Consider the following 28,000-nt stretch of genomic DNA (forward strand, 5'->3'; position numbering starts at 1 on the left):
TCTCTTGGACGTTCGAAACAATTGATCAAACACAATTTCTTTGTTCTGAGGTGTCGCTTCTTCCAGGCACATTCTATATTCAGTGGAGTGAATGGTGAGATCTGACTGGACATGATGACACGTCGATGCCTTGGAAAGTATACTGATGTGTAATACATTTCTTGAAACATTCCACGACAATGGCTTTAGTTTGAGTATGTTGAGTTGGAACCAAATAAATATGTCTTTTAAATCTTTTATTTGAAGCTTAGTTATGAAATTCAGTGCTTTAGTCTGTTTGCTATCGAAACTTGTTTTAGAAGTAAAGGGAGCAACCCCAGTTGGCACACACAAAAAATTGTAACTTCGATTGTACGAAGCTAACTAAGAGATATCCTCTGCATCGAATAGCCGTTGTTGATAGATTCCTGCTAATGTTTGATTTCTTGAAACCTTTTTAAATTGGGTTTGTCAGACGAGAACGATGGCTGTTCTTGTCGATATTGTATTACATCCTGCAGTCGTCTGTTTGTGAAGTTTCAAATTCCTACGGAGCTAACAGCATGACCAAGATTGTAATAAATGTTGTGCAAATATCTTTCCATGATGTTAATGCCTCAACAACCTAATTAACAGCCGATTGGGTTTTTCTAATTGAGTAAATACGTGATGTTTTCGATGAGCAATAGAAGATGCTAGAACAGGGTTGATCAATTCTTGTCTATCTTCACTCCTTTCTTTTTGACATCTACAGGCGATGATGTAGGCAACATTTTTACCTAATAAATCCTTCATATAGGTGTCAACTTATCAGGTGGCATTGAAAATCCTCTTCCGTTTCGTCGCTTTTCTCAGTAATACCCGAGACTATGTCGATTCATCAAAGCTAGCATATTTTGTTCTAAATGTGACATTTTGGTTTGATTAGGTGAAGGAGCTAACTGTGGAACTCTTTTTTGTACCATTAATGGAATTCCATCCATTGTGTCCAAATTCTGTCCTTTTTTTTTTTTTTTTTTAATCATTGCTATTTAAAGACTTTCAGTAATCGAGCCTAGCAAACGAACATATTATTTAACAACAACGGTTATATCAGTATGGGTTGAAATCCTCCTCGCTGAAAAAGCATTTTATTGTTTTGAATCATTGGCATTTTGTTTCTCATCATTTGTCGAACGACGTTACGATGTTGTCCTGACCCCTGTTTCTTTCTCTTGGTGGAGAAAATAATGTCCATTTCTGAAGGTTAAAAAAAAACATTCACCCACCGTATCGACGATTTCTTTAAGTGCTGTATGAATTATTTGTTTTCTAAAACTGAGCATTGGATTGGTATGTACTGATAAAATATCAAACTCTTTAGCTAACCGAGAAGGACAGCTATTTCAGCCTATTTGTGATATTTCAGTCAGGATGAACACCACAGTGAATTTTGTTCAAAATATCTTCCGTTTCATACAGGCAGTCGTCTCCACAGATTCTCTGAACGTCGTATCAGCTTCACTTTACTTAATACGGTAGTTCTCAGCAGACCAAACTGTGCCACTTCCTCTTTAGGATAACTCCAGTACACTTTGTAACACATGTGTTCTGCTTTTAGTTTTGTCGTAGGACAGGCGACTTTTGGCATGCATATGAAGTCTCTACAACGTAAGAAAACGTCGGCGGAATTTATGTTTCGTTATGAATGTGTTTTCATTTTTTCATCAAATAAGGAAATACTGGTCTTAAATTATACTTAGATGTCGTCATCATTCATGGACAAAAACACGATAATGGAGAGACGATTGCAGATCGAGATTTTTGTAAGTACGTTCGCCTTTTAGTGGCAGTTTCACTCTTGAAAGTGTTGTTTCTTTGTTTTTTTCTTCGAATGTGTGAACACGATGCACCCCTCTCCCTTCATATCTCTGTTCTAAGTTTTCGATTGTATAGTCTGCTCATTGGAATCTCATTCTACTAGCAAAGATTATTTACACACCTAGAAATCCATTTGAACGTGGTTTGAAACTGCTCATTATTCTCTATTTTCGTGGGGAGTGAGCATCAATTCTTGTATTAACCTGTTGTGACAAGGTTACTTTATGTTTATCCAAAAACGATTCGCTTGAGGCGGTATATGAATAATACCTTGTAGTAATGGACGTACTGTCCAAGTAAACCATATTACTATTTCAATAAGGCTTGCTTGGAACGGACCAGTGCATTATTTCGCGAACTTTTAATGTACAGTATATGAATCAATTTGGCATTATGACGAAATTTAAATGAAATCATGTGCCGCATAAATAACTAGGACTTGTTCTTTACCCCACTCGTGAAACCAAGCATGATTTAGCCATGGTGTTTCTAGCTGTCTGTACAAAACTTGAATTTATTTATTTATATCTTTGATGTGTAAACAACACTAGATAATGTGACTTGAGACTTATGGGGTGACATGCAATACGTTTTTGAAATAAAGGTTGATTAAAGTAAATATTATTAGCATTACGACGATGTCCTTTTTGTGGAAATATAATTTTATTTGATTTTTCGTCTTGTTCTAACATGTTATCAAAGATAACAAGATGTGTTTGGCTAAGTCAGATACTATCCCAATGTCTTCGCGAGGAGCTCTTTCTACAAATGAAATGGATTGTTCTTGATTTTCCTTGTATAACCTGCAAGCCGATTGTCACTCTATTCAAACCAAAATGTTATGTCGTGGAGGACGATCGAATAAATGTGATTTGAGTTTTGATCAGATATTTGACCAGTGACTGTTTGCCTGAACAACTAGGACCAGCAGTAACTATGTTATAATGGAAGTAACAGTGCCTCCAAACTTTGACTATCTAACCTATTGTCAATAGCATTGAGAAAGGATTATGTAGCCATAGCTCTCAGTTTGTGCTTGGAATTATGAAAGCCCATGCATGACACAAGACATCTTTATATATTTTATAAGTTTGATAGTACATTCTTAATACAACATATGTAAATTTTAAAAAAATAAAGTTCATATTTTATTTCATGGTACAAAATCTCCACATTAAAAAATACAGTATCTGCTTCATATGGTAAAAAGAATTGTATTGATTTGAATTAAAAACAATGAATGTTTTCTTTTCATGGTAAAATATATTTACATTTAAAAAGCAAAGTTCTTGTTGGCACAATACTGGCATTTCCGTAAAAATATTTCATTGTTGTGAGCATTCTTCTTAGTTAAACAAATTAAACAGTCCCAAGAAAATAGGGTATATGTCTTGTTCTTTCCTTCATTGTATTACAGATTCACATTCCGCCCCACTGCCAGAAAAAAACGTAGTTCATGTTTGCATTATAGTGCTGTGAATTTACATTTAAAATATATAGTTCATCTTTTCTTTCTTGCATAAAGACAGTTACATTTCAAAAGAACAAAGTTAATGTGCTCTTATTTTCATCATTCATAAGTAGAATATTTCCAAATTACAAAATTCATCCTTACTTTCTTTCATCACACAACGCGTCTTTGGCATATCAGTCAGCTCTTTGTGTCCGTGTGTCGAATTCAATACTTTTTCATTCCCGCATAGAATTCCAATCCTAAACATGCTGGCACAGCCAACTTACTATGAACATTTCCTCATAACTGTATAGGGTCTATAAAAAAGCTACGAATGTCGTTTTCTCACTGGGGTATATATGTATTCGTAATAACCTGATCACAATGATTCCACTGGTAAATAAAATCCAATCTCTCTCTCTCTCTCTCTCTCTCTCTCTCTCTCTCTCTCTCTCTCACACACACACACACACACACACACACACACACACACACACACACAGACACTCACACCATGTAAAAGCATTGTTTCATACAGTTTTGGTATTCGCTTTGATCCCTGGAATTTGGTGCAACACTGATAGCGAGAACTTTGTCGTTAAAGTAACGTGGTGTGATCCGGACGTGGCACACGTTTATTGTAGACGGTCTGATGCATCTTGTCCAAGGTCGACCGATGATTAGATGATCCGGGGAAACACAAAACTTGCTTAGGCTCCACTTCTGTAACAGGGAAGTCTTGATCCTGACTTGACTCGAAATATTCTTTTAAGACGTCATTCCTTTATCTTTATACTTGGTATGAATTTTTTCTATCTTGGCTTGGTCTGATATGCATAATTTATAATAATAATCCAACACTGTAAAAACTCTAAATTATCTCTTCTTGTGTGTGCCAAATACTCTGCCAATTTGAATAAAGCACAATACGCATGGATTCCGTACAAACAATTCAGCATGATTTTAACATTCTAAGGACCAGTACCGTTCTTTGAATTCATCTTTGTCTTCTGGTGAGTCACAGCAAAAAGGATATCCACTGGTTTCTTGTTTCAATTTTACCAATTCACCGACATAACTGAAACTATTCCGGAAATGCAGAAGTCCCCATCCTGTTGGCATTGTTCTGTGACAAGACATTGCCTGATTTAGCAATGTTTATCACTTAGTATCCAATATCGACAGGAAGAAACAATTCACATGAGCCTCGTAGCACCAAAGCTCGTCCGACTACGCATGTCGGCACACGGAAGACATAAAGGCAGTAACAGTTGTTTTGATAATTATGAGTTAAGACGGGATGGTACAAGTTTGTCCGGCACAACACTTTACATTTGACCAAACCTTCGTATGGAGAATGTATTCTCTGTCGGTGTATTCACCCAGCATTTAAGAAGGGATTCGAGTCTATTTACACATCTTAGGATGCAACAAACACACATAGATGAAACTGATTTGCTTTCCTTGAGATTTGTTCACACTGTACAGCAGGCATGTAGATTTAGTCCGTCCTCCAAACAACTGCAGTGTGGACGGAAATGTTCAATGTCCGCCACATGAGTATTCTTCGTTGATGCTTCTGGATTATTTATCTGTTTGGAACATCGATTGCAGCTGTTTCCACATTTATATTGCTTGGTATCCTTGACATGCTAAACTCTGGTGTCGTTGGTATGTTTTGTCGCACACCTCTTCCATGGTGGGCTCTGACAAAGGATTTTTCTGATCCCGTTGAGGAAATTCAGGAATTAAATATCCTTGAAACTCACGTATGATATATGGGTTTTCTACATCTCAATCATCAACGGAATAAACGAGATCCAATCTTCTTTTTGCCTTCCGCTTCTTCTCACATTATGCATCCTCTTGTCTAGAGTCTTAGCCAAGTGATATAACCAACGCAAACTTCATTTATGCCGTTCCAAACATTTTGGCAATAATAGCCAAATGCCTTGCTCAATAACCCATGGAAGTTTTCCCACTATTACCACCTTCATACATAATTTTTGCCTCCGTTTGTGGTGATTGTTGGAAATTCGGTTCTCTGTTCTGAAGTACATTTCAACAGACATTGCCCGTCCAGAGAATACGTTAGCATGACTGTGGTATAGCTATAAAAGTTCCATTAACAATATACTTCTCTTCGCTCCAATCGGCGTCTGTGGCGTTTAAACTCCACTCAGCAACATCAGAAATACTCCAAAAGCCACAAAATATCTTTCAAAGCGGTCCTGCATCCACGCTACTATACCGGCAATGATGACATAAAGGTTCTCACCTCAAGCGCGATGAGTCACACAAAAGTTAGGAATGAGAATTCCAGTCTATTTACAACATTCAAATTAAAACATATAAAATCCACACGAAGGTCCTGTTCTCTTTTTCCATTTCCCCCTCGTCTCGTCACTCAATACTTTCCAGAGTTCGGTTCATATCTTTAAATGCACCATTGATTGTCTGTCTTGTAGTCTTGATAAAAAAATGACGTCTTTTGGTTCCTGCGCCAACGTGAAACTGTTTATTTTTTGTCCAAACATCATGTTTACAAGTAGAAAACGTACTTTTGTGTTGGTGAAATTGTTTCGTGTGATCATGTTCGTAACTTGCATAACGCTATAGTATTCGTATCTGAGAAATCTTGTGATGATATGAGTAGCTTCGAAATGAATTTGATGATAAACGTGAATGTATATTCCGTCTGGAAAATCCGGTTCTTGAAAAAGAGATTTAAACGAACGACGTATTTTTTTATTTTTGCATTTCAGGAACTGAACACACAGTATCTTTGGAAATAACTATTTCTTTCAAAATTAATGTCTGCTTCTCTTTGTTGCTTTGGTATGCTTGATAATGCTCTTGCATGATCGTTTTCATTTTACTGTATTGTTTGTATCTGTATAAAATTCAAGACACCGTGATGGGACGGGATACATACATCTGATCTTGTTAGATTATAATCTGGAATCTACTTTGTTTGGTACTGCAAAGTTGATCCACCCATCACACTTTCTGTCGTCTGTTTCCTCTTAGAGATGAAAAATGTGCGAATAGTAGCATTGGTATAGATAATGTGAAAATCATCATTTTGGATTGCTGAACTTGTTTGACGATTTCGGAAAACGTTAATTGTTCAGGAACACTAAACTCGATCCATTCATGATATTTCAAAACTGTCGTGGGAAATTCACAGACTCCAACGATCATGATCGTTAGCCTGACACTAAAGTTTCAGTTCCTCTAACACTGAGTGAAATAAGCCCATAGTAAAGACAGCTGGCGTCTCTACCAGAAGTTAATGTCTGTGAATTGGACTGTGTATGTGTACGCCATCATTCTGCAAGTCAGTTTTGAGTTTGAAAAGAATCTTCAGGACTGCAGAACGACTTTCCTTCTTGATTGATTTTAACCCCCGCAGTCCAGCGAATGTATATGGTATTTAGTCAGGATGACGCATAGTCTTCAAATCAATCGTGTAAAATGCCAATACTTCTCTTTTCGAATGAGGTGAACGCTATTGTCGCTTGCCTTCTGGTTTATCCTGTAAAAGGTGTGATCTTTTTATGATTGTCGATTTCAGCATTATATTACTAAGTTATCTCTCGCCCTTTCTAGCCCTTTACCTAAGAGAATACTCACGTAGAGTTTCATTTAGTAAATATAGAAGGGACAAACAGTCAAGAGATTTACTGTGCATCATTCAAAAATACACTTCCAACAAGATTTCTGGAGGGATATGAATTTCGATTTATTTGGCAATTATTTGACTAGTATCTTTCTTCCGAGAATTAAGGCAGGCACTGTTAAGGAACCGTTTTGACTTTGAAACATACACTGCCTTTACAACATCAGAAGTAACTGCTTTCAACATTTTTTTTTACTGTAATGGTAGTGATTTTAGCCGTCACTGCCCACTGTCAGAGAAACCTATGTTTTTATAAGTATTTTCTAAAACAAGTACGAACATTTCCTTTAAGAGCAAATAGTTTTGCCGTTTTCAAAACACACAAACTCAAATTCTTAAAAGAAAATCTTAACTTCACGCCAGGTCAATCTATGGATTTTGCAAGATATATCCAAATTTTCATGGGTCAAGAAATAAACTCACAGCAGATCTGCAGTTAAGTAACTTGAACATAAAATGTTGCAACTTTACAAGAAATCATAACTTCAGAATGCCAAATTCTAACTTACGTTTAGCACTGTGTTAAATTTATCATAGCTCCTATGTCATAGTTTAATATACATTCTGGGACAATATCACCTTTTTTTAACTGGGTCCCTTTAGCAGTCGTTATATACAAATAAAAGAATTCTAAATTCTACTTGAATTTCATACATGTCAAATTCTAACCTAGCCTTACATTGTAGCCATTGTTAAGTTATTCGTCATACAGCAACATTTACACCAACGTATGGAGTCTTAGAATATAACAGCCGTTTTCAACTGGTCCCTTTAGAGGTCGCTGTACACAATTTTGATTATGTATTAAAATAACGTTTTCGAGAAATCCAATGAGTATTCTCTAGGTCGAACCTTCACGCAAATATCCAGTAAACGAACCGATCTGATCCTTCATAGATGGCATTAGTCGAACGTTCACGAAATTATCTCATTGCAAATGACTGTAACTCTTCTACAAACAGAGAATCTCAAGTAGAAAATAATAAACACAAATCTATGTGTACCCTACTTATTATCATGGAAGGGAGGGAGTTTGTGCATACAACATGGCTTTACAATAGTAGCGATAACAAAACGTTCCTGACGTAGGTACTATATGCTTGTCCGTTCCCTTTTGTAAGATTCTGTCCCGGATAGTATTTGCATAAGCAATCTAAGCGCACAGTAAATGCCTGCTAGGATCCATTAACCTCTTCAAATATCTTCGGATATTTCTAAATCCAGCCGTGCCGTATTCTTTTTCAGTGCCAAAACTAATATCAATCACATTTCCCTTGTTATGCAATGCTCTACTCCACAAGACCTTCACTTGCTGGCGAAGAAGCCTGAGTCTCGAATCCAGTCAAATTAAAGTCCTCCCCCACGTTACTTGCCAACTCCTCCTCTGACCCCTCTGTCCTGGATGAGGAGTTGGGTGATACCTTCTGGGAATTCATCTTGTATGACGTGATAGTCGAGTGTTTTATTCTGTGGAATAAAATAAAAATATACCTGAATAACGGGTAGAAAATAATTATCGATCCCTACAAATGGTGGTATTTTATTAGTGTTTTAGAGTATACCCAGTAAAGCTTGGCCGTAGTCGAAGACCAGTTTTGCCTAGCGAGCTCTTGTTCGATAACGCATGTATATAAAAGTAAGATATGCAAAGACAATAGCCTATCAGTTTGAAACCGGCATCATCTGCGGGTGCCACATTACAAACAATAACGAAGAAACACTAGCAAGTATTCGCAACATTCATCCTAGATTATTTTTTACATGGGACTTATTCACCGCTTAGAGTCTATTAGATTTTTACTCTTATTTTTGTATAGTGACAGTATTAACAAATACTTCTTCGAACGTATGAGCATTACAGATTTTGGGCATGGTGCATAATCTCTTTAGCCTATACCTATTCATATCCTTTGCCTTCCCCTCTGAGGTTTTCAATGATCTAAGCGTATACTAAATATAACACACACATACATACACACGTACGAGTTTGATATGTATAAACAAGAAGTCCTGCTTACGGTCAAGAGATTAAATATATAAACTCATCAATTGTCAAGAATCACCATATTTTCTTTCGGGAGGACAGTGCAAACAAATACATAGTAAATTCAGGACGAAAATCAAAACAAAAATAAAGTTCTCTCTCTCTCTCTCTCTCTCTCTCTCTCTCTCTCTCAGTCTCTCTCTCTCTCTCTGAGTGATGTGCCATATTGTTAAGATTTTATGGCCTTAAACTAAGGAACAGAAAAAAGCGAAAACCACCAAGTTTAGTAAAATTCAAAAAATAATGTATTTCCCTAGAATACAAAGTACAAATTAAACTTAACACGTTTATTGAACAAAACCCCAGATAGTCCTAAACGTTATGTCACAATTCCAAAAGTATGCCGCTCTAAATCAATTTCATTGGTGTTCCGAATGTATTCCAATCTTAAATTTGCTGATGTACCAAAAACCTGAAACGTGGTGATGTGCTAACAGATTCGATGTACCACAATGATATGGTCCTGAATGTCTTTATATGAATTCACGATAATTCCAAAATAGTGTTGTGTCCTAAAGTCAATCAGCACTTTTGAAATTCCAGTGAATAATTTAAATAAAGAAATCCTCTCAACTTATAACTGAACACAACTAAACGAATGAGTCCACTATGTTAAGATAGAAGCAAATAATTCGAATGTAAGCGAAATTCATAAAAATAAGACAAAATAAGAGGACCTTGATGAGGGTCAAATGTTCATTTCCAGAATATTCAAATTCGTCAACAAGGTCAGGTCTTTTACCTCAATGTTAGTAAAGAAAACCATGAAAATGATCAGGGAGACCAGTAATTCCAACGGGAAAACCAATAGCTTGAACTCAGATGCAAGTGAACACGTTTAGAAAAAAAATTACATTAGTCTGGTAGGTTCAAACTCCTACCCTCAATCATGGACAATGGTCAATCACATAATACAAATTATATATATATATATATATATATATATATATATATATATATATATATATATATATATATATATATATATATATATATATATGTATGTATATATATATATATATATATATATATATATATATATATATATATATATATATATGTATATATATATATATATATATATATATATATATATATATATATATATATATATATATATATATATATATATATATATATATATATATATGTATGTATGTATGTATGTATGCATGTATGTCCTTCAGAGCGATGTTTCTGTTGATAGTCCCCGTTGCAATAATCCGTCAAGAGCTTCACCGAAGACTTTGTGTGAGTGCGCTGAACGATGTTTAAAGATATAAAATCGGACGTACTCATCTGGGTAATACGTAATGTAATGGGTCCTAAAATTTGACATCAATACTTCCTTTCACTTTGACTTTGGTATCTTTTTATCCCAAATAAAACTGTCTGGATTAAAGGCAGCTAGTATTTTTCTATTGGTACCATCAGAACCAAGGGTATGGATAGTTATAAGCCATGTCCTAGGATAAAATAAAATACTGAATGATTTTGATCATGATATGTGCATAACCTAGGTTAATATACGCTGCTGAATGGTTTGTGTCATTACACGTGCATAACCTAGGTTAATATATGCTGCTGAATGGTTTGTGTCATTACACGTGCATAACCAAGGTTAATATACGCTGCTGAATGGTGTGTGTCATTACAGGTGCATAACCTAGGTTAATATACGCTGCTGAATGGTCTGTCTCATTATACGTGCATAACCTAGGTTAATATACGCTGCTGAATGGTCTGTGTCATTATACGTGCATAACCAAGGTTAATATACGCTGCTGAATGGTCGGTGTCATTATACGTGCATAACCTAGGTTAATATACGCTACTGAATGGTTTGTGTCATTACAGGTACAAATCCTAGGATAAAAATTAAGCTGCTGAATAATGAGAAGAGAAGAGGAAGAGAAAGAACATGGAGGGAATGAACATTTGTTTGACGTTTTACGACACAGAAACGCAAGTAGGTTATTTAGTTCCAAATCAAGCAGAATGCTTTTCCCAACTATACACCTCGGTAGCCGAACCAGGCGGTCACGAGTCCGGCATGTTGACCACTGTAGCTCATTAAATAAAAGTAAAATGAAGAAGAAAATGGTGATGATTATTATTAATGTTAGATGTATTTTCATCAGCAACATACGATGGAGCAAGGGAATGGGTTGGGTAAAGGAGGAGTGTCAGGAGAGCAGATGTAGTACATTGGAACTAGCTTGTATTGTTCATCATTTTGCCTTCTATTATTATTATTATTATTATTATTAATTATTATTATTATTATTATTATTCCATTATGTGTTGTGGGCCCATATTCCATACAAAAATGGTAGACTAGTGATTGTTGTGTCACAACGTGAAATGTTTTAACCGATTTCTTGATTTACAACTTGCGATGGGCTATTGTTAAAAAGATGTTAGGTTTTGAGTGATACGTGGGGACATGCTCGAAGCGCTCAATACAACAAGTTATAAAATGTTTTGTATATAAAACGTCAGCATTTCGCTATCATTCACAACAGAATTTTGCAAAATGATTAGAGGTTATTTACATTCCTTCGCGTTAGTGTTGATAACTACAGCTTGCCTTCCTGTTAGATGTATGTCGTGAAATACACAAAGTGCATGGGGAATTATTGTCCACATTAACTGGTTAGTTCGTCTCTGTGCACGTGTGTTCTCCATCGATTACACTTTACATTGTTTAGCACAAGGGCTTAGTATGAAAAAGTATTTATAAAAACCTACAACTAAACAACGAATAAAGTTGGTAACAGGTCTACGTAAAAAAAATAACGACTCAACCTACTTGTAGGATGTCATTTCGATAGCCAATCTTAAATCAATATCTTTGGTAGTTTAATTGGTACCAAGTCTAGCAAACACCTGTGAAATATTTATTAATTTCGGTATTCCTTTATCATGGTAAGTGCTTTATTTTTAATTTTACAAAAATATTATTTGGAAAGGGTATATACATCGTGCAATACATGTAGAGCATATTTTAAATAACTGACCTATATTCGATGCCTTATCGTACATATTTTGTACGATAGTTCTGTAAATACTTTATATTTTGCTAACGTTGACTTATCTGTAATCATACGAAGTGTTGTATCAATTGAGAATAGCAATAAAATAGTTGTACATAAAGAAAATTTAACATCATAATGCACAAGGGACCGAGTAGTCTTATAAATGTGTATAACTGTTAATTGCTATTACATAGTTTTGCACTTCCGTTTGTATTTATATACTTGTCCTGTAACAAAGGCCAAATTCAAATGAAGAGTGTTCAACTTCATATTGCCATTAAGGAGTGAAACTTCACGAGAAAGTTCATTTCTCATGTTGTTATACACTCTGCACTACAAAAATGTACAATCTTTCTCAACAGGAAATCCACTAGATCAGAAAGGATCAGTGATATCCTCATGTAGAAAAATGCACAGGGATAGAAGAAAAACGATAAAGTAAGATCAAAGGAAAGGGATATGTGTATGTATACAGCAATAAAATGGTTTACAAAAACGATATGAGTGAATATTGTATGAAACAGTTTTTACAGTGTTCCCATTTAAAAAATCAGTCCTAGCGAAAAATACTTTTCGTATTTTAGGCTACTAATTGGATACAAATATGAAGATCCGTGATAAACCAACAGGAAGTTTGATGAATTGTATGACTTGCCTGCTTCTCTTGTGCATTATATGTGTTAAGTCACAACCAGTCTAGCAAGAACGCATGTCATTACAGCTACACAGTACTTACTCTCTGTCAGTGTAAAAACAAGTGATAAATGTGCAAAAGTGAAGAACAGTTGAGCTACAGGCAATAAAGAGTGTCTGGTGTAGGTTGCAACACAAAATGTGTCTCACAGCAATAGAAAGAGAACGATAACGTTACGTTAAAATTTCATAATGTGATGACCTCTATGATCTAATGACACAATAATCATTTGCTTTATGTATTGCTCTACTGCAGGAAGCATTAATGTGTATTAAATCAATTTCCTCCTGTTTTATTGCCATATAAATTCAAATTAAAACATTACAATGCACTCTCCCTCGAGGTCTACCAGCTATTTGCCCATCAGACTACACGCTGAACTGTCATGTGACCCTATAAGTCAGAGTCAAGCTCCGGTTTCAGATGAGGCAAATCCTATGTACATCTATGTTTGTCCTTCATTAGTCGCGATTTTGCAGCTTTTCTAAATTGCAGTCTTAATCTCACAAGTTTTTTGACATTCTGAATCAAACAGAAAAACAAATGCAATGCCAAATGTATGAAAATGTATAGACCAGTGTTACTTTAAGTGTTGCCCTTAATTTTAGATGCTAAGATTAATAAGGACAGTTTCTTTAAATCTGTTTTGGGCTGACGCTATAAAGTGTCTGATGTATTTGTGCAGACACTATCAAATCCTTGTCTCATTAAAGATGGATGACCAAGGAACCAGTAGAATCACTCGATTGGAAGCAAATTTTTGTCAGTTCCTTTCAAAACATGTATTTTCCTTTTGAAACTTTACCTTTATACGCTACCGCTGAACCCCTGGCCCTCCCCACTATGTACGTACAGGAAGCGGAAGGAGGACACGATATAATCGATAAACTAAATTGTTGTTGCGAATTCTATTATATGTTTAGCATGTGATACGGGTAAACCATTTTGCAATTACAAAAATTTCTCTCTAGTATAATTTGGAAACAGTTTAAAATTGTCCGGCAGACCATTCTACTTGCATCGTACATGCCGGGTACACAATTCCTCTATTACTGTAAACTTTTCTTTATGAACTTGAGAAAGACAAACCAGTAAGGAAGTGCCCTTTTACTTCAAGAAAAAGAAACAGACCCAAAATACCCAATGTAAAGTAAGACAATCTAGTAAATGGTGACTTTTTAACATCATCTAATGAAATGTGCTTCAGAAGAGTAGACAGTCCCCCTAAAAGTCAATTTTTTTAAAAAGTCAGTGTTGAAAATTATGCAACGACGACATGGAATATAAAAATGATTAATTAAAACAAAATAATAGTTGACTAATGTAGCACTCTAAACATTTGCAATCAAAGAAAACAATGTATTTGAACAATAAAAATAAATGTATCTTTGAAATTTTCCTAATCACACAAACCAAATGTATGTTTATTTGTCTGTATCACAAAAGTGTTGGTGTAATTTACATATAGATGGTGAGAAGTGTACACTTTGAATTTGTGAAATACGCTACATTAGAGATGTGTACATTGTAATACGTGAAAACAATAGCTACATTAGAGATGTATACATTGTAATGCGTGAAAACAATATCATTTTTGCCTCTTTAATCTACATATTGATCCACTTTCTCTTAAATTTGTATATTTTGGACTCCTGGATGTTTTCTTCCCGAAAATAAAAATTTTAAGCGACATTTACAATACTTTCACATTGTCTTCCCGAACCCCATGTTCTATTCTCTATTCCCTAAAGTCAATAACTTGGGTTCCAGAATTATTTGTTGAATACATTCGCAAGCTAAAAGCGTTTTCCCATTGTAACATAACTCTCCAAAAGCTTAAAACGTGTATATTTTATAAGAAATGCTAGTTTTATACTTGAATGTGGGTTAATGCTAATTATCGATGAGGCCTGTTTATCGGAACCACAAACCGGTTTATTTTACTGCTTGTAGTGTTCAAGAAGAACACTTATTCCCTTGTTGTTTTATCTCCCCGAACAATTCTATTTAAAAAGAATACAAATGAATGTTTGTCAAAGATGAGAATTTAAGCAACCGTTTATGCTGTCTCCATTAATCTGTAGTAATATCGATCACACACTATAAACTTGTTGTTCTAATGAAAATAGATGAATATTGGACGTAATACTTTATTATAGATTATATACATGACAGAATTTTGTATCTGACATGTTACTCCATCAGTACAATACTCATGCACTGCGTAGGAACCCCTACATGTCAGTAATTTACGGAAAATATTCGTTACTTTTCCATGAGTGTATAACGACAACATGAGTATGGTGATACAGGGACTGCATAGCAGAAAACTGAGTCTGGTGATACAGAGACTGTATAACAACAACCTGAGTATGGTGGCACAAAGGTTGTAAAACAACAACCTGAGTATGGTGGCACAGAGACGGTATAACAACAACCTGAGTATGGTGACACTGAGACTGTATAACAATAACCTGAGTATGGTGACACAAAGGCTGTAAAACAACAACCTGAGTATGGTGGCACAGAGACGGTATAACAACAACCTGAGTATGGTGACACACAGACTGTATAACAACAATCTGAGTATGGTGACACAGAGACGGTATAACAACAACCTGAGTATGGTGACACAAAGGCTGTATAACAACAACCTGAGTATGGTGACACTGAGACTGTATAACAAAAACCTGAGTATGGTGACACAAAGGCTGTAAAACAACAACCTGAGTATGGTGGCACAGAGACGGTATAACAACAACCTGATTATGGTGACACAGAGACTGCATAACAACAACCTGAGTATGGTGATATTGAGACGGTATAACAACAACCTGAGTATGGTGACACAGAGACTGTATAACAACAACCTGAGTATGGTGACACAAAGGCTGTATAACAACAACCTGAGTATGGTGACACAGAGACTGTATAACAAAAACCTGAGTATGGTGACACAAAGGCTGTAAAACAACAACCTGAGTATGGTGGCACAGAGACGGTATAACAACAACCTGATTATGGTGACACAGAGACTGCATAACAACAACCTGAGTATGGTGATACTGAGACGGTATAACAACAACCTGAGTATGATGACATAGGAACTTATAACAACAACATGAGTACATGTCGGGTACATAATTCCTCTACTATTCCTCAGATATATTGTATACAAATCAAGCCAATTATGTCATGGAACCTATTAAATCAAACTTAACTAGTTCATAAATGTTTGCAAATGTTCCGAAACTTCTATGGGTCATTAAGGACCCGGATCCAATTAGAATTGTGATTCTTTTTAATAAAGCAGCTTTTTTGTCTTTAGTTTCCACCCAACTAATACGTTTCTAATTATAAATTTTTGTCCAAAATAATGGACCCACGCCCCATTCCTTAATATCTTTAGAAAACCTACGGGATAGCAGTTTCTTATATTATCTGATTGACCTCTCTCTCTCTCTCTCTCTCTCTCTCTCGTATTTACGTACTTAAGCCTTGTCATTACTTTGAACTTTAAAAATTGTCTCAAGCTGCGTAATGGGTTAGCGGAATGAATGCATCTGATCTCAGAAATATGTGGAAGATTTTATTTGCAAGTCCTATAATCATGCTCATGGAAGATTTGTTTAAGGATAGGTTTAAAGCAACGTTTTGTCGAGTCACTGTTCCTTTTCCTGAAAAGCTCCATTTAATAATAATGATAATAATAACAGGATATTTGCTATTTGTATTTACGTCGTACTTTATAGCTTCGTTAGATTTTTGTTATTATTTATTGATTATGGTGAGTCGGTGATGGGAAAATATTTCTCAGCTCAAGTAATTAGCCAGTGTCTAGGAGCAAACTTCAGGATGCAGAGTATTCACTTGGTGTTGTGGTAGCATGGATTAGTTTAGAAAAATAGACTCTCCTTAACTTCTTAGCACACTGAAATCAATGTGCGACCACAATCAGATCTTATCAAATTCCACCTTTAGTCCACCTTTATTTGCCACCACCACCATACTAATACAAATGTGAATAACATTACTGTTACTGTCAATAATAATAATAATAATAATAATAATAATAATAACATCATTGTTACTTGATGATAGCCAGTGCTGCCATTACGATAATCCCAAGCAATAAATGTGAACAACAATACTGAAACAAGGAAGATAAACAAAATAAAAATGTTGTATAATACAGGACTCTAAAATAGTCCATTTTTTTTTTAAATTAAAAAGAACTTGATTTAAAGTCTAAGAGTACAGTACTTAGTCAAACTAATGTAAAATGGTGACAATGCAGCTTCTTGACCTAGTTCTGCATAATATAGGCCTTATACTAAATTTGGTTTTAATTTATGAAATCATTGAAAAGGTTTGACAAATATGGACATGTGCGACGATCTGAGGTAGAGGTAGGGACGTACGGACTCGGGTACACTAAGTAATCCTTATATACACATGACAGAGACTTACTCTTTGTGATATCCACATACGACCTTCAGCTTCGTCCAGATCTTGTCATTCGTCATGGAGTACAGATAGAAATTGACGGAGTAGTTGGAATATTGCATCAAGTAGGTTATGGTTTTCACAAACTCAAATATAGCCTTGCTGTGCCTATCGCTATTTTCGTTTTGCGAACGTCTTCTATACGACTCCATGATGAAGACCACAGAGACAGGGACAGTGGCAATGAGAAAATAGCACGTGCTAACCAATAGCATTTTAGTCAGTTTGTCGCTAACACGTTGCGTACGACGGAAAATGACGTTATGCATCATACTTGCACGGCCCCTCTGAATACGGCTCAAGGCTCGAACCAGTAACACGTTACATATAAACATTATGACAAATGGTGCGGCTGATAAGAATGTAAAATCTATATACACGAACACAAAATCGTCAAAATTTTTATATTCATCCTTAAGTGAGTCACACTCCCCCCTAGTAAAGTTATTTATACCATTTGTCCAAAGGTAATGGATATCCACGCCCGACAGGATAACAAATAAAATAATAAGGGACACATACACATGCCGATACGTTACGATACGTATGAACTGTAGTGGAAGATAGGTCTTGATAACACGTTCCATGCAAACGAGTACCAGTATCCATGATGAATACTGCATCGATAGATAAATAACAAGCAAATGAATTTTGCAACCAAGGTCTGACAGTGTTCTTATATCCAGTTTAAATGCCTTTAGAATCCAATACCTTGATAATCCTGTAACCAAGACCACGCTGTCTGTAATTGCGAGAACGAAAAGAAAAAAGAGGGTAGGTCTTTTGGAAACTCCAATTTTCCTGAAAACGAGAACTGCAAGTAAATTTCCAGTCAGTCCGAAAACGAGAAGAACAACTGAAAATATCTTCCATAGCCATTTGCTAGCGCTTTCCAACTGTTCATCTGAAGAATCTATCTGGGAGTTATTTCTCACCTCTTTTGTAGAGAGTAAAGTAGATAGCGTGTAGTAGTCAGGCGTTGTATCCGTTTTCCAAAATATGGTTTGATTCATAGTGATACAACCGATTACGTAGACTATCCTTTCGACGACGTTTTCTTCCTGTAGGTTTTGAGAAGGCGGATTTTGTATTATTATCAGCAACAAATTTCATTAATCCTGCATTAATACTAAAATATTTCACATCTGATGAGATTGATGGAAATAATACTTCCTGTAATGCATGCTGCAAAATCTTGAACCCAACTACCTTTCTACCGTAATATCATTCTGTCTCTGAATTCCATCTGTTCACTCAGCATCATGTTGGTTATAAGTCCTTCAAAAGAAAAAAGTGATATTAGAGGTAACAGCCACTCGTACTTGTTACTTACATCTAATGTGATTATAAGAAGCAATTTTGAAATAATCACAATCAGACGCCTGTCGCCGTTATTATTGCGTCGTATGTAAACTTTGTTTTATTTGTGTACACCATAAATCGATCAGCCAGCATGCACGACAATGAACGGCAAAGGATAATGTAACACTAAAAGCCTAATTAAATCATGACAATGAACGGCAAAGGATAGTGTAACACTAAAAGCCTAATTAAATCATGACAATGAACGACAAAGGATAGTGTAACACTAAAAGCCTAATTAAATCATGACAATGAACGGCAAAAGGATAGTGTAACACTAAAAGCCTAATTAAATCATGACAATGAACGGCAAAGGATAGTGTAACACTAAAAGCCTAATTAAATCATGACAATGAACGGCAAAGGATAGTGTAACACTAAAAGCCTAATTAAATCATGACAATGAACGGCAAAGGATAATGTAACACTAAAAGTCTAATTAAATCAGGAGTGTCGAATCATTCTCATACATAAAATGAATAAATAAAATGACTAAATAAAATGAATCGATCTATAGGTAACCAGAAAGTCATTTTTGTATTCCAGGACGATTTTTCAATGGTTCATGTATTAATTATTAAAATTTGTATTTTGGTTTAATACCATATCAAAGCAAGCATAAACATGAACACAAACGATAATGCTTAAAGGAAAACCCCTTTAAACAAACTCAATTTTTAATAAATACCACGTCACCAATTCTTCCGATGTGTTCGAATGTCGACACGCCAGGGAGGTGAGGTACAAGTTTAGATAGAAGTGCACAATATATGGTGTCTAAATTCAAATGCTTTCGATCTTGTATAGTAACTAAAATTCCTATCTTCATTTACTTGTCTAGTAATTAAAATTCCTATATTCATTTACTTGTATAGTAATTAAAATTCCTATATTCATTTACTTATATAGTAATTAAAATTCCTATATTTATTTAATTGTATAGTAATTAAAATTCCTATATTTAATTGTATAGTAGTAATTAAATTTTCTATATTTATTTATTTGTATCTAATGTGATACATGAGTACGAGAAAACGAAATATTTGCATCTTTAAAACTAAACTCAGTAGTATGTCAAGCCCGACGTGAAAGTGTCCATCTTATTCCTATGAGTTTAATTTGATCATAAATCATAGATGATTATCCTAATGGAACTATTCAACTGAGATAATGACAGAATCGTATTAGTGTACATTAATAGACCATTACACGTATAGTGCATTCATACGTCCCCAAATTTTAGCACATATACAATTACACGTATAGTAAATTCATACGTTTCCAAATCCCAGTACATACAGACAATTACACCCCATCTCTAAAACCCGTGTCGATAGTTAACAAAATTATTTTAGGATTTGATCACAATACATTGCAGTAGTAACCTTATATCTGTATTCCTCTCTTTCATTGGCCTGGCGTAAAGACCACTGTTTTATAAGGCGATGTAATTACTCCACAAAATCTTTATTTTCTAATTATTAACCTACTCATTCAACTGAAAATGTTTCCTCTAAAAAGAAGACTTAAATAACTGAACAAGATGGGGCATGCGCACGTAAAGACATACTTAAATACAACTCTACAATAAACAGGATGCACCTATCACGAAATGTGATTTATGTTTTTATTCACAAATGTACATACCAACGTTGCCGTAATAATACAGCATAGAAAACACCATATACAGCCTTCACTACCAATCCCTAAACTTTCATTTGAAAATGAATTAGTTATCTTGAATTGTCTCCCTTAGCACATGAAGCTATTAACTCGGAGATTGCTTTTACAAATGATGAGCAGACGCTCCTACCTCCTTTTTGAATGTATTATTATCGTTGGCGGCGGTAAGGTACAGTACATAAAGTACATGCTGTAAGGTACAGTTCGTACAGTGCATGCGGTAAGGTACATTACATGTATTACATGCGGTAAGGAACAGTGCATGTGGTAAGGTACATTACATGCAGTACATGCGGTAAGGTACAGTACATTCTTATAATTTTGATTTTATGCTCGTAGTGAATAGATAAACTAAATAAATGAAATACATACCGATTGTTTGTAGGCTCATCGTATGCATGAGATAGTCTCTGTTTTGATTTGGGTTTCTGGCATGCGGGTATTTTGGGTCTGTTCATATTCTTTTTAAGTAAAAGATTACTTCCTTTCCTCGATTGTCTTTCCTACAAACTGATGCATTGTAATAACTGAATTATGTACCCGTCACCACACAACACTGTAAATTGAAAAGAGTGACCTGCATACATAGCTGATCACCCTAGGTGTAAAACAACCGGGTTCTTTCCAGCTCTCGGTTCGCTGATTGTGAACTTCTGAATATGTGCGCTACGTATAGTGAGCTGAGACGTTTCGTTCAAAGCGAAAGTAAATTTTTATCCGCCAATGGAAAGCGGTGTAGATAGTTAAAAGTTCTTATATATATATATATATATATATATATATATATATATATATATATATATATATATATATATATATATATATATATATATATATATATATATATGTATGTATATATATATATATATATATATATATATATATATATATATATATATATATATATATATATATATATATATATATATATATATATATATATTATAATAATAATAATGGGGACTTTGTATAGGGCCTAATCTTTAGAAGCTCTAAGTGCTTTACATTAGACAAGACCTATAAGATAAAATCATATAATGATATGATTACAAAAACAAACACCATGAAATTAGAAAACATTAAAAAACATGCTGAGAATATTTAAGGTAGGAAATATTATTAGGTCTTTAAGTTTGTTCTTGCAGTCCAAATAAGTGAGTTTTGAAAGCACTCTTGAATGTGATAACTGTGTCTTTGTGTCTAAGTTCATTGGGCAATTCATTCCACGTTGATGGGCCCTAGTATGCAAAAGAACGCTGTCCATATGACTTTGTTTTCATAGTGGGAATAATGAGTATACGATTGTCAGAAGAGGAGCGTAAGTATCTTGCTGGTGTTTAAACATGGGTGCGGTCGGATAGGTATGTTGGACTAGAGTCCGACAGTGAAACGTAGCACAGAGAAGAAATTTTGTGTTTGATTCTGGATCGAATGGATAGCCAGTGTAGGGTACAGAGCAGCGGGGAAGTGTGCTCTGATCGTGGTACTCGAAGTATGATCCGAGCAGCTGTTTTGAATATATATATATGCTCGGATCATACTTATATATATATCGGAAAAAGAAAGGACCCTGTTGGTGTATGAAAAAAGTCGCTGAGCAGTTGATATGACCAAAAGTCTTGCAGCCAAATATGGCTGACCTAGTCCTAACCCTATGAAAGAAGTCGAGATTAAAAATATGAATCAATGCAGCTATTTATGTCAGGTCTATGTTTGTTCGTGCGTTTAGATACTTGCGCAAAGATTTGTCAAATATATTTCCTTTCGGTTGTTATGAAATAAATAAATTAGATGTTGTTGTTGTTGCAGGGTTTAACGCCATTTTTCAGCACACGATACGCTATACATGGCGGCCAGTATTTGTGGTGGAGGAAGAACCCGGGAATACCCCGGAAAGAACCACCGACCCACGAGAAGCTACTGGCAAGCTTTCTCACATATCCACCTTAGCCGAAACCGAGACTCGAACCCACGCAGACAGAAGAGAGATCGCAGTGATCCGTTACGGAGAGCACTTTAGACCACACGGCCACTCGGGGCCCCTTTAGATGTTGTAAAGTTAGCATCATAACGCATCTTAAATGTCTTTTTTTTTATTTTATATTACCGCTACTGAAATAAATATTTGGATTACTGAAAGTACAGTGAGAACATCTGGGCATACTATATTTAGTGGATGACACATGCATGACATTTAATCATTGAACTCATTTAGTACTGAAATATGGTAACTTTGTGAAATCGGATGCCTGAGTCAACATACCATACTCTCCTGTTGCATTGTTATACTTAATATACATTCTTATACTTCAACTTCGCCTCTGATTATCAATTATGCTTATGAATATGCGTTAAGTTCTCCCATTCGGCCTTAATTTGAGGAATTTGTTCCTTATAAGATATGTTTACACTTACAAAGCAATGTAGGGAATAATTACTATACCTTATATAAGTATATTTTTCCTTTTTTCTGCATCTATCATGCTCTTCCTTGTGCGGTTTCTCGTGTGTGATACCAAACATGACTTTCGGTTATATAAGTTTCTCGTGTGTGATACCAAACATGACTTTTCTGGCCTATACCAACAGCGCCATCACCTCATATGCAAAATAATGTATTCAAAAATCCCCGTAAAAAAAAAACCAAGCAGCAAAAAATTAAATTAAAACAATTAAACTAAATTCTTTCCTTTTCACACATAGTGTGCATGCTGAGCTCAATTACAACTTTGTGTACGTATTCTCGTCGTACGCTCCTAAAATATCAATTAAAATCAGACCATGAAGAAAACTGTGTCTCCTTTACGTGTTTGTTGAGCAGCAGAATACATGTACATGTAGACGCTTACATTATTTTTACATCGGGACACGAATCACATGGCCATATATTTAGTCAGTGTTAGCCAATAAAATACAACCCACTCCGAAACATGGTATAGTCAACAAGAGGGTGGTGACGGTCGTCAGGTGTTGCACTTTTCACTTTTGTCATGCGCAGACCATATTACGCTCGATCTAAACTGAGAAAATCGCATCTTCGTTTAACTGATAGACTGCATTATGGGAAGGAGACGCGCCCTCTATTAGAAAGAATCGATAGTTTATATTTAATAGGAGAATAAGGGAGTGCATAGTTTGCGGAGTTTCTAACTAGTTATAGTTTTACTCTTGTAACTTCTTTGTTAAGTTCATCTCACTTCCCACTCAACACCCACACCAACAACCTTCTCATTCCCACTCAACACCCACACCAACAACCTTCTCATTCCCACTCAACACCCACACCAACAACCTTCTCATTCCCACTCAACACCCACACCAACAACCTTCTCACTCCCACTCAACACCCACACCAACAACCTTCTCACTCCCACTCAACACCCACACCAACAACCTTCTCATTCCCACTCAACACCCACACCAACAACCTTCTCATTCCCACTCAACACCCACACCAACAACCTTCTCATTCCCACTCAACACCCACACCAACAACCTTCTCATTATGTTCAGGCTTTTGATTATGGTTCCCATGTTACTTAACATTAGATACAAAACAGTTTAAATATTTACAATACTCCAGAAATTCGTTCACATATGGTTTGCTACAAAAAAGTTCTCCAATAAAATTTTGTATTTTAGAGTGACAGGAAGTATCAACAATGGAGTCCTTATGGGAAATCAGAACACGGTACATTTTAATGGAAATCTCAACACATAAATAAGTAAATCTCCACAGTAGTTACTAAATTTTTGTTTTTAGAACAGGAGAACTTGTCAGCTTTGATTTATTTTCAGTTTATCAAAACTATTTTTTACTAACCACGTATGCGCAGAATCATACTTGCCGTGGTGTAGTGCACCCACAGATACAGGTCGTTTTTTTATTTTTAGCGTATTCAATAGTACATACCTTCATTTGTATTGGCATTATGCCAAGTGCACTTTTACAACCATGTGCACTGTAAACGACAGTTCTGACATTTAAATACATGTTGCAGTTTTACTAACGTTTATCTGTTGCTCTTTTGTTACTTTTTTTTTACTGAGACCTCTCAAAACACCATTCTATACATGTTTTTGCCTGACAAAAAGGTCACCATATATTACGTAATTGCGGAAATAAAAGCATTAAAGTCTCTGATAACGAGACAAATATATTGCTCTCCGATTTCATGCAATTTACAATTACACTCATTTGAATAACTCGACGTTTATCTTGATTTGAAAACCTGTCGGGCCTCGAGTAGCTTAGTCAGTTTCTCTATATTATGTTTTAAAATGTATCAGGTGTTCTTCTATATATGATGTGGGGGTGGGGAGAGTACGTAACAGCAACGATTTTAAAGTTATATAGTATTATATGGCTGCGATGGCTCAATTAATTTTTAAAATTATAATTTTCGGGTCTTTGATCATGTATTTACTCTGTGATTTGTGATGTAGCCTTGCGTAAGTTGATTACCATGCCTAAATTAAGTTTATTACTAGTACTAAGTTTTTAACTGGTCTTAAGTCGATTTACCAGCCTTACCTAAATTTATTTACCAGCCTTACCTAAGTTTTTTTACCAACCTCATCTAAGTTTATTTACCAGCCTTACCTGAGTTTATTTACCAACCTCATCTAAGTTTATTTACCAGCCTTACGTAAGTTTATTTTCCAGCCCAACATTACCAGTCTTACGTAAGTTTATTTAACAGCCCAACATTACCAGTCTTACGTAAGTTTGTTTTCCAGCCTTACATTAGCAGTCTTACGTAAGTTTATTTACCAGCCCAACATTACCAGTCTTACGTAAGTTTATTTACCAGCCCAACATTACTAGTCTTCCGTAAGTTTATTTACCATCCCAACATTACCAGTCCTGCGTAAGTTTATTTACCAGCCCAACATTACCAGTCTTACGTAAGTTTATTTTCCAGCCCAACATTACCAGTCTTAAGTAAATTTATTTACCAGCCTATCATTACCAGTCTTACGTAAGTTTATTTTCCAGCCCAACATTACCAGTCTTATGTAAATTTATTTTCCAGCCCAACAAATACCAGTCTTACGTAAGTTTATTTACCAGCCCAACATTACCAGTCTTACGTAAGTTTATTTACCAGCCCAACATTACCAGTCTTAAGTAAATTTATTTACCAGCCCAACATTACCAGTCTTACGTAAATTTATTTTCCAGCCCAACATTACCAGTCTTACGTAAGTCTATTTTCCAGCCTTACATTACCAGTCTTACGTAAGTTTATTTTCCAGCCCAACATTACCAGTCTTACGTAAGTTTATTTTCCAGCCCAACATTACCAGTCTTACGTAAGTCTATTTTCCAGCCTTACATTACCAGCCTTATATAAGTTTCTTCACCAACGTTTCGCGATCATTAAAGGAAAGCAAGACTTATAACAATTTGTAAAATGTTGTATGTTTCATGTAAAACAAGAATCAAAGATTTCATGAATTAATAATGAAAAAGAACAATAGAACAAATAACTATACGACGAAATGAATCAGTGAGAACAAGAAATAGTTTGGAGACCGAATTATTAGATTTATACACATATGCAGCTTTAAGTAATTGATGTATTATTTGTATCTCTATTGTCTTCAAATAAACCTTAATTATTTCCTTTATGTTTACTTTCTAACAGATATCGTCTTAGTTATCTTAAATTACTCTTCTTTTATATCGTCTATGTTGCTTCCAGCCACAACATCGTATGAAACATCTCTTATTTCATTCGAAGCAATGTTCTGCTGCTCCAACACTTTCCTTTATTTATCTTTAATTTCATTCGAGTGTTTTTAACGGCACAGCCAGTTCAATAGATGAACGATTTAAATCTTAAATATGTTAAAACTATTTCAATAAAGAGAGTTCTTAATATGCAAAAACAATATTAAGAACTAAAAATCAAATGAAATCAAATCAAATAGAACATGAAAAATGATCAAATATGACTGAGGGCAACAGTACAGTGTGCGCGAAAATAAAATAATTGGTACGGAAGAATATTTCTAAAATTCCAAAATAATATTTTAGCTAGATTCTTTATAATCACACTTGAAATGACTGTTTAGTTATCTTGACTAAACAGTCAATCCACCATGTCTATTGTAATCATACCTATTGTAATGAGAACCGTATGTCTGTTTAGTTATATAAACTAAGCATTCCATCTACCATGTCAATTGTAACGAGAACCGTATGCCTGTTTAATTATCTATACTCAGCAGTCCATCTACCATGTCATTTGTAATGATAAATGTATGCCTGTTTAATTATCTGTACTGAGCAATCCGTCTACCATGTCTATTGTAATGAGAACCGTATGCCTGTTTAATTATCTATACTGAGCATTCCATCTACCATGTCTATTGTAATGAGATCTTTATGCCTGTTTAATTATCTATACTAAGCAGTCCATCTACCATGTCTATTGTAATGAGAACCGTATGCCTGTTCATTGGTCCATACATTTACGGCTCCTGTTCCTTGTGTCATTTTATTTCATGTTGATGCCCACAGCTTGAAATGTGACACTACATGACCATTTTATTTTAAATTCCCTGTAACTAACTTTATCTTATTTTTGGAATCACATTGCTGTAACTAACGTTATCTAATTTTTGTAATCACACTGCTGTAACTAACTTTGTCTCATTAGCAGACTCTCGTTGCTGCATCTATTCTCCCAAATTATACAATATTCTTGTTCGATACCTAACTATAGCCTGGTTATATCTTTAAGTATCCCCTGCCTTAGAATAACTGCATCTCCAATACACTGTAAACAAACGAAGAACACTAAAAGTGATTCTGCATTAGAAGTCTTGAGTGCTGGACATCTCTAAATAAGGCAAGATGGATCACGTGACTGTCATAAGAGGGCGATAGGATCACAAAGGACGATAGGAACATTTTTCTCTGCCATTTATGTCAAGTTGGAGAATATACTCGGAAGTATTTGTAGGAATGCACATTACTTTGATTGGTTTGACGATCCTGCAGAATGCACCACATATGTTGCGACAGACGAACCCGATTTAATTCTGATTTTAACATTGTCTCCGTCAGCCATTATGTGAAAGTGAATAAAAGTTGTTTCCCAATAGCGGCCAATTACATAAGAGATATCTTTCTCGACTTTACGGAAAAGATCAAGGATAATCCGATTTAGTTGAAGCTTGGTCAGTACAAATCAAGACTGAAATATTAACTTGCAAATGTTGTACTTAGAAATGAAGACACTCTTACATACTGCCAGTAATATTGTTATTTGCGACGGTAAGGTGCAATACATTCTTCTCACATCTCTGATCATGTACTCGTAAGGCATAGTGTGCGTCAGAAATTAGACCAGCTAAATAAATGAAATGTACAGGCATGGCATGACTTATAGACATTTTCTATTCATTTCAGTTATAATAGGACAATTAAACATACCGTATATCCCTTTCAGTTATAATAGGACAATTAAACGTACCGTATATCCCATTCGTTTATAATAGGACAATTAAACATAAAGTTACTCAGCAACAGAAGCCGATATAAATACACATTCAGACTCTTAAATTACTTTTAAGATATGAAATGATCACTTACTTGTCCATGTTTGTGACCAGTGCGAACTAAGCCCTTTCTAAAACTCAGTATAGTAAAGATGTCGGTACTGACGGTCGTCGCGAATTGTGCTAC

At 35.2% G+C, this 28,000-nt stretch overlaps 1 protein-coding gene and 1 long non-coding RNA gene across 7 annotated transcripts; one reads left to right on the forward strand and one right to left on the reverse strand.

Moving 5' to 3' along the window:
- Positions 1-327: 327 nt before the first annotated feature.
- On the forward strand, positions 328-12,555 carry LOC149800404 (uncharacterized). Of its 2 annotated transcripts, XR_016421372.1 has the most exons (3): positions 328-1,784; positions 10,876-10,987; positions 12,419-12,555. It is a non-coding gene; the product is annotated as an uncharacterized LOC149800404 (long non-coding RNA). The 2 variants fall into 2 exon arrangements; XR_016421371.1 differs by having other exon boundaries at positions 10,876-12,555.
- On the reverse strand, positions 2,899-27,996 carry LOC149800405 (uncharacterized). 5 transcript variants are annotated; one of them, XM_089960041.1, is made up of 3 exons: positions 27,908-27,996; positions 17,221-18,534; positions 2,899-8,441 (listed from the first exon to the last, which is right to left on the reverse strand). In XM_089960041.1, the coding sequence occupies exons 2-3, from the start codon at positions 18,267-18,269 to the stop codon at positions 8,264-8,266; spliced, it is 1,227 nt and encodes a 408-aa protein (XP_089816167.1). In that variant the 5' UTR covers positions 18,270-18,534; positions 27,908-27,996; the 3' UTR covers positions 2,899-8,263. The 5 variants fall into 5 exon arrangements, with proteins under 5 accessions (XP_089816167.1, XP_089816168.1, XP_089816166.1 ...); XM_089960042.1 differs by lacking the exon at positions 27,908-27,996 and adding an exon at positions 22,745-25,919; XM_089960040.1 differs by lacking the exon at positions 27,908-27,996 and adding an exon at positions 20,674-20,965.
- Positions 27,997-28,000: the final 4 nt, after the last annotated feature.

This window comes from Sinohyriopsis cumingii, chromosome 5 (assembly GCF_028554795.1).
Source record: "Sinohyriopsis cumingii isolate HCF-2022 chromosome 5, ASM2855479v2, whole genome shotgun sequence".
Taxonomy (NCBI): Eukaryota; Metazoa; Mollusca; class Bivalvia; order Unionida; family Unionidae; genus Sinohyriopsis; species Sinohyriopsis cumingii.